This window comes from Colobus angolensis, unplaced genomic scaffold (genome assembly GCF_000951035.1).
Source record: "Colobus angolensis palliatus isolate OR3802 unplaced genomic scaffold, Cang.pa_1.0 Scaffold161, whole genome shotgun sequence".
Taxonomy (NCBI): Eukaryota; Metazoa; Chordata; class Mammalia; order Primates; family Cercopithecidae; genus Colobus; species Colobus angolensis.
The window spans coordinates 3,711,940-3,724,472 of NW_012114722.1; the positions used below are offsets into that span (position 1 = coordinate 3,711,940).

Consider the following 12,533-nt stretch of genomic DNA (forward strand, 5'->3'; position numbering starts at 1 on the left):
AAAACATAAATTCATAGTAATGAGAGCAAATTACACATAAATGTTTGAACTGAGCATTAGAATTCACAAATTAATATCTTCAGCTCATTTGAATTAATAAAGTACTAAATACTATATTGAACAAGAGATAACAATATCATTATATGCTAAATCCAAACATGGACAATAACTCTAACATAAAAACAAGCAAGACTTTTGGTTGTTGTCGTTTTTTGGTTTTTTTTGGGGGGGGGAAAGAAGCTTCAACACAATTAAATAATACATTTCTACATTGTCTGTTGTTTTTCTTCCCCCTAAATCATCATGTTTCCATTAGCTTGCTAGTGAATCCTACAGAGTTGTCAATTTATCCATCACCATCTCTCTCTCAGCTTCAAATATAGAAAATCTGAAGAGTTCAAAGCAGTTAGAAAAGCAGCGAGTTGACAAAGAATGCCACTTGAGATTTTTTTTTTTTTTTAGTCCTACTTCCTAAAAAGTCAACAGGTCAAAATTACTCTCAGCTGGATGCAAGGATCTTTGGAAAAGGAAAGGATGTTTTCCCTGCCTCAATTAGCAGACTTAAAATGTTCCTGATCCACAGTGGGATAGATGTGTCCCTCGACGGTCAGATATTCAATCGCTTCCTTGATGGCCTTGAGGCTAAGGTCGCAGAGCTGAGCCTGGAGCTCATGGATGCTCTTCCCTTCCTGTTGAGGACACTCATGAATCAAACGCAGCACTTCGTCCCGGATGAAACTGCGGTGACTCTCATAGTTATCCCCAGCATTATCCACTTTTGATGGAAACACAGGCACACTTTCTACAGTGGTTTCACGAAGGGCTTTATCCAGCATCATGTGTGCATTGACCGTTTCCAGAATATGCACAGTGAACTCGTTCATGTCCTCTAGGACATGAATTTTCAATACCTCAAGGCTCTTTGTTCCCCTGGGACATTTGAGGATACCAAACACTTTGACATATGCTCCGACTGACAATGGAGTCACTTGCTTGACTTTCTTTCTACCAAACCACTGTCGGGCCTCGATTGGTTTCGCGGTCATATCATCAATTTTGTAACAAATGTGATTTGAAGCCTTCTCTGACCCTCTGATTACCCCCACGATGGAGACCTGGGAAACTATAATTCCCCTAACCTTGAACACAGTGTCAAACACAGTAGAGCTGAGAAGCTGGTTCACATTACACGGTACAACGTCCTGAATTCGGACCTTAGGTCTTTGGGTCTTAATAGCAGGAGCTGCATCTCTCTCGCACAGTTGGTCACTGCCTCCACTCCCTCCATCAGCAGCAGAAATGCTGCCATAGCGCCCAAACCCACTGTTACTCATCTTCAAGACAGTTCAGGCCGAGGAGAAGGTGGGCTTTGGCTTGTCTGGGGCTCCACGGACAGCTTTGAGTTCTCCACAGAAGGCTTTGAGCTCTCCACAGAAGGCTTTAAGCTGTCCGAAAGGCTACGACTGAATGCTGGGAGCCTGAGGACGTGACAAGCTCCACGCTACCTGTGGACCAATCAGCTACTAGAATGCGTCTGCTTCCAGCCAGTCAGGGTCGGCCACCTTCTCACCTGATGGCATAATCCTTCCCTGTGTGTCAGTGGTTGCTACATTCTAAAAGCCCCACACGAGGGGAGCCCTGTTGCTTAGCTGGTCAAAGCCCCTGTCTAGTAAAAAGTCCCACGTGTAATTTCAAGCAAGCCTTTCCCAACATCTCTATAAAAATGCATTTTTACTAGTCCCCCTCTTCATTTCTTAATGCTACAACTTCTACAATTACTTTTAAAAGACTCATTTATTCATTCATTCAAACAACAATGCAACAGAAATTTTAGGAGCACGAAGTGCTTGGCAAAATGGTAGAGTGCCGTACCTTATGTGCGGGGGAAAAATGCACCACCGTGGTTACTGTTCTCAAGAACTTACATCCCCTGTTCATTCAAACCGTTAAAACCAGGAGCATCGGGCCGGGTGCAGTGGCTCACGCCTGTAATCCCAGAACTTTGGGAGGCCGAGGCAGGTGGAATACTTGAGGTTAGGAGTTCGAGACCAGCCTGTCAACGTGGTGAAACCCCGTCTCTACTAAAAATGCAAAAATTAGGCAGGCGAGGTGGTGCACGCTTGTAATCCCGGCTACTGGGGATGCTGAGGCAGGAGAATCACTTGAACCCAGAAGGCAGAGGTTGCAGTGAACTGAGACAGCGCCACTGCACTCCAGCCTGGGTGACAAGAGCGAAACTCCATCTCAAAAAAAAAAAAAAAAAAAACCTAGGAGTATTTTTTAAGAAATGGCAAAACAATCGTCTTTCAATGATTATCATACTCTAAGATAAGTCACATCTTAACACTGGCTTTTTAAAATTTTTTGTTGTTTTAAAATTGTAATTTTCCAGGTATTTTTGCCAAGTGCACTATAAATAAGTAATTAATATATTTCAATTTATACATAAATCCAAACTGAATGACTGAGCTCTAAATTATTTTCAAGGCTCTGTGGACAGGACAGAAAAGTACAAGATTTAGGCCTATTATATATTAGGAAAAACATGGATAAAATCACAGTAAATTTTTTATATACTCTTACGGAGTACATTCTGAACTTCTAGCAGTTATATAAATAGATCCCAGATTTTTTTTTTTTTTTTTGAGACAGAGTCTCTCTCTGTCTCCCAGGTTGCAGTGCAGTGGCAGGATCTGGGCTTACTGCAAACTCCACCTCCCGGGGTCAGGTGATCCTCCCACCTCAGCCTCCTGAATACCTGGGACCACAGGCACACACCACCACATCTAGCTGACTTTTTTGTATTTTTAGTAGAGACGGGGTTTCACCATGTTGGCCAGGCTGGTCTCAAACTCCTAGACTCAAGCAATACACTTGGCACAGCCTCCGGAAGTGCAGGGATTACAGGTGTGAGCCAACATGCCCAGCCAAGAATGTTTTGATATTTTATTGAAGTTTTGTTTTTCTTTATAAAACATTTTATTTTGGGTGTTATTGATTTAAAGGCTTACTAAAGGAACCACAGTTACTGGAATCCACCATTGGCAAGTAACCTCCTAACAATCCTTTGTAGTTAGTTAATAGCTTAAATTAGTAGAGTTTTGAGGAGTTTATTAATGCTCTCATTTCTTTTACTGGTTAAAATAATTCACTTTTTGCTATCTCAAAATTACAGAAATATGTGGAGTATATCTAAAACTTATAGAAGAAAATGAAGTTACATATACTTTTCAAGTTTTAAAAGAATAAAATTGACCAGGCACGGTGGCTCACGCCTGTAATCCCAGCATTTTGGGAGACCAAGGCAAGTAGATCACGAGATCAGGAGTTCGAGACCAGCCTGGCCACGATGGTGAAACCCCTTCCCTACTAAACACACAAAAATCAGCCGGGCATGGTGGTGCGCGCCTGTAGTCCCAGCTACTCAGGAGACTGAGGTAGAAGAATTGCTTGAACCTGGGAAGTGAAGGTTGCAGTGAGCCGAGATCGTGCCACTGCACTCCAGCCTGAGCAACAGAGCGAGACTCTGTCTCGTGCACACACACACACAAAAGAATAAAATCATGGAGCAAATATGCCTAATTTGTTTTATAAATAAATATATAATAATTATCTGAGCCCACAGATAGATTTCCATGTAAATGTGGACATTTAACTTCTGGCTCTATGTTAATATTTGTATTCCTAAAATTGTACATTACTGGAGATCCAACTAAATATATTTTTAAAAGTTTACAACTTCACAATCAGATGCTGCTGTTTTATTAACATCAGACTTTTAGTCAGAAAATCTTGAGGTTTAAATAACAAAACTTATTATATTCCGAAACAATTACATACACTACAAATTGTATGAATCATACCCAAATTATAATTACCACTTACCTGACTGGATTGCTGGTTAAAGAAACCCTGAGGGATTCTAGGCAATTAAGAAGTTTCTCATCTGATATACCTGATCGTAATTCATGAACATATTCTTGTGAAGACAGGGTGCATTCATGTTTGCTGTTTTTCAGCCCACCCTAAAAAATAAACAAAGATACCATTTTAGACAATGTTTATAAAAAAATTTTTAAGTAAAATAATGCACAGAATATTTATTTTGTTATATAAAAATGTGTGCAGAGTGCTACACGCTTAAAAATTCTTGATCACAGAATTGATGTGGTAAAATTGTGTTGTATATATCTCAACATTTTCCTCGACCTCATTTAAAAAAAAAATTACAGTGCTGGTGCTCATGACCTGAATAGAATATGAACTTGAATTACACAAAGTATCATTGACAGGGGTGCTTAAATTTATAATTCAGGCATTAAAATTAATATTAGCTAGTCCTCCTTAACCCAGAGGATAAGCATTCAAAAATCATCTTATTAATTTTCCTAGTTAAGATATGCATATTCGATTCCACAAAATCCAGCAAATAAAATTTAATATATACCACTATACATAACCCACATCTATTGAAAGATATCAGAGTTATCAGCCTTTCTAAAAAAATAAGTGAAAAGAGTTTTTAAAATGTAAAACAATATATCTCCAATTAGCATGTTAATTAATCAAATCAGTTGAAAGCATTCACCAGTTCCCAATTATTCCTTTCTGTTACTCTCAGGTTGTAGATTAATCTTAAAAAGTCATTAAATACATTTATCTGATAGTAACTAGTTTTTAACTTAATTTTCAATATAGACGGAGTTATTTCTAGAACTCATCTCATCACTGCTCCTTAACTTCATCATCTTGCTATAACTATATAAGTAGTTCAGGGAAAAGGCTGGGAGGAAAACATTGTCAACACATTCACTATACTAATACCTCATAGTTTCACATTCTAGACGTACCTAATCATAATTGCCCCTTTCCTATACTGTAAATGTATATCCCTGAATTAAGACTCCAAGCTTGAGTCCCATTGTACAGGTTCATACAAATTACACTCAGTTTCTGCTAAACATCTAAGGATACTTACCATAAAATAACATCATAAGGATATGATATATTATCATAAGAAACATAATATTATAAGGAGATCATAAGGAAAGGAATTTTTCCCCATTGGGTAGAGGTATTATCATTAGAGGATACGACATTTTAAAAAAAAACAATGTTAATAATGAGAAATGAGTTCCCTATGGTTTCACACTATTTGGGTTTTTATTGAGAATGCCTCCTCAATGTAGAAAGTGTTAATCATTCTTAATTTCTGAATTTTAAAAATCCCATTAAATGCTAAATTTTTTAAGTCTGATAAAGGCTTATAACATATAGGGGAACTCTATTCCCTTAGAGCTGTGGCAATATTAATCATTATTATAGCACTTAAAATATTGTGGTAGAGGTCATTATTTGTGCCTGTCTCACTTCTACATTGGGAACTCCATCTATGCTGCATAACTAACACAGGTCATGAATTTAGTGAGCCTCAATAAAAGTGTGTTATTATTGAACTTCTCCATAATAACAGCAGAACAAGGAATACGATTTCATACTTTTAGCTCCTATATTTTGTATAATGGCCACTGACTTGGTATTTCTTGCTTCGTTATGAGATACAGTAGATGTTAAAAATACATTGGATGGGCCAGGGACAGTGGCTCACACCTGGAATCCCAGCACTTTGGGAGGCTGAGGCGGGTGGAACACTTGATGTCAGGGGTTCGAAATCAGCCTGGCCAACGTGGTGAAACTCCGTCTCTACTAAAAATACAAAAATTAGCCAGGCGTGGAGGCACATGCCTGTAATCCCAGCAACTTGGGAGACTAAGACACGAGAATAGCTTGAACCCAGGAGGCGGAGGTTGCAGTGAGCTGAGATCCCGCCACAGCACTCCAGCCTGAGCCACAAAGCAAGACTCTGTCTCCTCCCCAAATAAAAAAGTATACTGGATGAATCATCATCACCTACATGGCACAGTAAGTAAAACCATCACTGAGAGATCATGTCCATATTCCTGTAACTTCCTTACGCATCTATTATTCCACAGGGAATAACAGTAAGTAAATATTTAAAGCATAATTTTGCAAATTCAAAATTATAGTTTTATTTTTGCTCGGCCAACTCACTTTCTACAGCAATACAAAGTTCATCAGTAACAAGGGATCTATTTACTACATATGCTAGTCTGAAAACTACTAGTAAAAGGAATTAAAGTTTTCAAGTCTGTAGTCACACACCACTTTGATATAATCCTCAAAGTTATTTTTAAATTAATATATAAAAAGGCACCACTAATCCTCCCCTAGAGGATTGTATATGGAATTTAACCCTGTTGAGTGACCTTTGTATTTTGCAGTTTTCTCTGCCTTGAAAACCCTTACCCCAACCTCTCTATTGCTGGCTCTCATCATTTTAATCTCAACCCCATAGTCTTCTCCCCACCCCTACATTCTAATTATCATTGCAACACCATTTTAAATATCATTTACGGTATTACCTCTATGAAAATTTATTTTTGTAATTCAGTTGTTTACTGTCTTCCGCACTAAAACATAAGCTCTTATAAGACAGGATTCTTGCCTGCCTTGTTCACCACTGTATCCTCAGCTCTTAAGACAGTGTTTAAGCACTCAATACATATTTCCTGGGTGGATGGATGGATGGATGGATGGATGGATGGATGGATGGATGGATGGATGGATGGATGGGTGGATGGATGGATGGGTGGATGGATGGATGGGTGGATGGAGAATAAACAAAAGGGTGGATGAGTGATGAGTTTCAACTTGTTGAAGATTCTAAGCTTAGTTTTGCTTCAGAATATTATAGTTCTGAGACTTTCAGTTATAATATATTCAAAGATGCTGAATATAGAACAGGTAAACTGAGACACTGTATTGCATGCTGAGGACAGCTCAGAGGTATTTCATATTGGGCATCTCATGGACACAGAACAATCTACTCAGAAAATGTTGGTTCCCTTTTTCTAATTGATTCCCTACAAGATTAGTCTAATTGGAACATATGGTCATGGCCAAGGTACTCCTTATGGACAAGTGAGCCAGCCCATCACTTTGTGGCTCCCTCCCACCCGTCTTAGAAACAAGCTTAAATCATATAATTTAGGATCCTCTCTGGTTATAAAGAATGGAAGCAAACAATCTACTGGAGCATGACAGAGAATATACAACTTTATAGAACAGATGCCTTTTACCAAGCTTAGAAGGACTTTGAGATTTTAACATAAGTTCATATTTGAAAGTTATAAAAAATGATAGCAAGCTAAGGCTGGACTGGCCCTTAAAGATCAGTTCTTCTGATATCCTCATTACAAAAATGAGGAATCCAAGTAATTGCCTAAGTTAACATAATTAGTAAGAGAATGAGACTAAAACAAATATTCCGGTCCTTGGATAGCTCCTTTCTCTACTATATACTACTTTTTCTCAATTTTGAATAAAATGTTAAAGCAACAAATATTTAATTCTGAAATCTCTATTACAAAATGTCAAGGTGTCAAAGTACCTTCGGCATAATCAATATGTTGCAAGATAATATTTTAAAAATCACCTAAAAACAAAATAGTGCAATACATTAGTTCTCATAACACTTAATAGGGCTGTAATACAAGAATGGCTTATTAACATCCTGTTCTGATACTGAACAAAGGAAACAACTAGATAATGGATGGGTAATAATGGAAATTTTAATTAGCTGCTCTGTATGAGATTAATGAAAATTACCACTGTGCCCACTTGATCTTTAAAAAATAATGCAGACAAAGTTAGCAATTAGCGTACATCATGCTATTCCAAACCTAGGTGAACAAAGAGCTTTCCTAATTTGAAGCCATTCCTTAGTTTGAAAATCATTAGGATGGAGATACTAGTCAGTGTGACTGTGCTTGTATTATTTTAAGACAGTAAACAAATAATCAAAAGGTAGTTTGAGTCAGTTTAATAGTCACAGATTCCCCTTGCTCTGATATGAAATGGTAAAATCAACAGCAGAGAAGCAATATTCTAAGAAAGAACACTTTTAGTTTGCAGTGGAGATAACCACTTCTGAGTTTAGATGGACTTAGTCTGAGTATGGTCTGTCATTTTTAAATGTAAAAACAGATTTACTTACAATTTGAGAAAAGGCTTTATGGTTCTTAGCTATAAAGGTATCTTGCTGCAGACACTAGACAGAACTATTGATTGTACACAAGTCTTTTCAGCTACAGCATGCACACAGATAGCAATTACTATCAGGGATGTCATTTTCAAATAGGATGGACAATATTTTCATGAAAACAGTAATTTTGTTAGTGTTATTGACCATGATTTATAAATCCTAATGAAGTCCATTTCTTTGGCTATTTTAATCAAATGAGTTTCTTATCTATCATTGTGTTCTCTGAAAATATAATGCTATAGATTAACATATTTGGGATTATATCTACAAAGGTTCACCCTTGTTCTTGGAGGCTCCTACAGCTTTCAAACATAAGAAATCAAAATGCCATTTTCATCATCATCAGTTCCTTGAGTTCAAGGAGGAAAGGGAGACACAAAATACATGCCATATCCAAGTGAATCTATTTATTTATTCTGATAGCTGTATATTTGGTGGAATAGAGAATGCTATATAATGCAGAACCTTTAGATGGCTTCTCTCCATTTTTGTAAGAAAGTCATCTCTTACTGGCAGAGTAATAGAGTTATGTAATTTAAGTATCAAAAATATAAAAATATATTAAAATCAATTTATATAATAAAACTTAAAATAATTTAAAATGAAATTTGCATTGAAAAATATTTTTTAATGGCACAAAAAATGTAGGGTAAAAGATACTACATATTATCACTTGAAGTCTATAAGAAAAAAACCTACACAAAAAATTACTGTCATGAGATTAACTTCATATTGTGTCATTTCCCATTGCAGGAAACACTGTTTCTAACTAAGGCATTTTCAGAGGATGAAAATAATAGGCAAAACGAGAGAATATATCCCAAATTTTAGGGCAGAGGTGATAAAAGCTTTTCTACAGCAATGTATAAGCATCATAATTCTTCAGATTATATATGCCATTTTTCCTAAAGAATTTGAATTAAGTTTATTAAAATATGATTAGCTAAAATGTTTAATGAAAGAAAAGTACAAGGTTTTCTATGATGAAATCATTTATTGCTCCCTTATTGAAGCTTTTGTATATTAAATATCAATTAAGCATTTCACTCCCAAATTACAGACTCTTAGATTGTCACAGAACAAATATTGAGATCATTTTTTGAGCACTTGTATTACAGACTGAGTATCTCTGATTCAAAATGCTTGGGACCTTTATAGATTCAATGCCATCCCCATCAAGCTACCAATGAGTTTCTTCACAGAATTGGAAAAAACTGCTTTAAAGTTCATATGGAACCAAAAAGGAGCCCGCATTGCCAAGACAATCCTAAGTCAAAAGGACAAAGCTGGAGGCGTCACGCTACCTGACTTCAAACTATACTACAACGCTACAGTAACCAAAACAGCATGGTACTGGTACCAAAACAGAGATGTAGACCAATGGAACAGGACAGAGTCCTCAGAAATAATACCACACATCTACAGCCATCTGATCTTTGATAAACCTGAGAGAAACAAGAAATGGGGAAAGGATTCCCTATTTAATAAATGGTGCTGGGAAAATTGGCTAGCCATAAGTAGAAAGCTGAAACTGGATCCCTTCCTTACTCCTTATACAAAGATTAATTCAAGATGGATTAGAGACTTAAATGTTAGACCTAATACCATAAAAACCCTAGAAGAAAATCTAGGTAGTACCATTCAGGACATAGGCATGGGCAAGGACTTCATGTCTAAAACACCAAAAGCAACGGCAGCAAAAGCCAAAATTGACAAATGGGATCTAATTAAACTAAAGAGCTTCTGCACAGCAAAAGAAACTACCATCAGAGTGAACAGGCGACCTACAGAATGGGAGAAAATTTTTGCAATCTACTCATCTGACAAAGGGCTAATATCTAGAATCTACAAAGAACTCAAACAAATATACAAGAAAAAAACAAACAACCCCATCAAAAAGTGGGGAAAGGATATGAACAGACATTTCTCAAAGGAAGACATTCATGCAGCCAACAGACACATGAAAAAATGCTCATCATCCCTCGCCATCAGAGAAATGCAAATCAAAACCACAATGAGATACCATCTCACACCAGTTAGAATGGCAATCATTAAAAAATCAGGAAACAACAGGTGTTGGAGAGGATGTGGAGAAATAGGAACACTTTTTACACTGTTGGTGGGATTGTAAACTAGTTCAACCATTATGGAAAACAGTATGGCAATTCCTCAAGGATCTAGAACTACATGTACCATATGACCCAGCCATCCCACTACTGGGTATATACCCAAAGGATTATAAACTATTCTACTACAAAGACACATGCACACGTATGTTTATTGCGGCACTATTCACAATAGCAAAGACTTGGAATCAACCCAAATGTCCATCTGTGACAGACTGGATTAAGAAAATGTGGCACATATACACCATGGAATCCTATGCAGCCATAAAAAAGGAGGAGTTTGCATCCTTTGTAGGGACATGGATGCAGCTGGAAACCATCATTCTTAGCAAACTATCACAAGAAGAGAAAACCAAACACCGCATGTTCTCACTCATAGGTGGGAACTGAACAATGAGATCACTTGGACTCGGGAAGGGGAACATCACACACTGGGGCCTATCATGGGGAAGGGGGGGGAGGGATTGCATTGGGGAGTTATACATGATATAAATGATGAATTGATGGTTGCTGAAGAGTTCATGGGTGCAGCACACCAACATGGCACAAGTATACATATGTAACAAACCTGCATGTTATGCACATGTACCCTAGAACTTAAAGTATAATAAAAAAAAAAAAAAATGCTTGGGACCAGAAGTGTTTCAGATTTCTAGTTTTCTCCAATTTTGTAATATTTGCAAATACATAATGAGATATTTTGCAGACAGGACTGAAGTTGAAACACGATATTTATTTTTGTTGTATATGCACCTTATACAAATAGCCTGAAGATAATTTCATACAACGATTTTAATAATTTTGTGTATGAAACAAAGTTTTGGCTACATTTTAGCTGCAGCTCAACACATGAGGTCAGGTGTGGAATATTCCATTTGTGGCATCATGTTGGTTCTCAAAAAGTTTTGGATTTTGGAGCATTTTGGATTTTGGATTAGAGATGCTCAGCCTGTGTTAGAAATGTCAAGTACACAAACTCTAAACATAGTTTTAAATTATGTGTCCATATTGTTACCTCTTATGTTATGAAAGACATGTTTAACCAATAGAGTATAGAGGAAAATACTTCATAATAATTTCAAATCATTACTCAGTTAAATATTCAAAAAGTTTAGATTTTAACATTAAATGAAATAAAAAGGTGATATTTTAAAGTAGAATATTAATCCTAAAACACTAACCTTCGTTTCTTTTAAAACAACAGCCTTATATGACCTAGATACTCTCAGAGATATGGACAATTGAAGGCTAAACCATCATTAACTGATTTCCTAGCGAAAGCAAACTAAAATATTTAATGATAATCAATATTAGTCAATCTGAATAATAAGCAATCAATTTGACATATTTCTTTTTCATATCAATAATGTATAGTCTATTCTATACTTAAAATCCACACATACTTCTCTTTTAAAACTAGTGTTAAGCTATTATGATGAACAATGGGCATACGGGTGAATAATAGCAAGTAAATCTTTAAAACCGTGAAGTGTGTCTACTAGTATTTTCTATGAGCCCCTATCATTATCCATGGTACTTGAGGCAAAACAAATACACATTATGTTTCTCTTTTATTTGACAGAGGCCTTTGAGATACATCAGATAATCAAATGTAAAAAGATATAAAGTCAGGGGTTCTTATCCTGGGGTCTAAATTTAGGGGATATATAAATTTGGAAAGGAAAAAATATTTTCAGTAACCTCTTACTTAAATCTAGTACTTCTTTCAACTATGAATACAGGAAACAGATTACAGTGGTATTAGCAGCCCCTGCAAGTTGGTCACCAAGTCACATATACTTTCCTGTTGTACCATACGTACTACATTTGTGAAAATACCTTAACTATCATTTATGCTTATCAATTCTTCAAAATTACTTGAGTCATACAACCTGCCACTTTATCTTGTTATTTAACAAATATTGTAAAGAAGTACAATTACTGTGTCTCAATTTTTTAATCAAACTATTTTCAGATATTTGAAATATGCATGCAGTTCTAAGAAATAATGCAGAGAGATCCCTTTTTCCCAATGGTAACATCTTGGTAATCTATATTACGATGTCACGACTGGGATACTGACATTGATAAAACCCATCTATCTTATTCAAATTTCCCTAGTTTTATTTGTACTTATTTATGTGTGTATTTTAGATATATGTGTGTGTGTATATATATATGCATTTCTATGCAGTGTTATCATGTGTAGATTCAGGTATAAAAACACCACAACCAAGATATGGAACAGTTCCATCACCACAAGGATCCCCCAAGTAGGGCTT

General features: G+C 36.4%; 2 protein-coding genes across 5 annotated transcripts in view; both read right to left on the bottom strand.

Moving 5' to 3' along the window:
• The window catches only part of DIAPH2 (diaphanous-related formin 2), a 940,316-nt gene that overhangs the window by 744,285 nt on the left and 183,498 nt on the right, over positions 1-12,533 (bottom strand). For all 4 annotated transcript variants that reach the window (XM_011937272.1, XM_011937270.1, XM_011937273.1 and 1 more), the window contains one exon: positions 3,886-4,025. In XM_011937272.1, the coding sequence (XP_011792662.1) occupies positions 3,886-4,025 (140 nt within the window). The remainder of the gene's footprint in view (positions 1-3,885; positions 4,026-12,533) is intronic.
• On the bottom strand, positions 220-1,732 carry RPA4 (replication protein A4, 30kDa). Its single transcript, XM_011937268.1, has one exon. The coding sequence runs from the start codon at positions 1,332-1,334 to the stop codon at positions 549-551; it is 786 nt and encodes a 261-aa protein (XP_011792658.1). The 5' UTR covers positions 1,335-1,732; the 3' UTR covers positions 220-548.

Excerpts from the sequence above, each read along its gene's own strand:
- RPA4 (XM_011937268.1), bottom strand. The coding sequence starts at position 1,334 with ATGAGTAACAGTGGGTTTGGGCGCTATGGCAGCATTTCTGCTGCTGAT.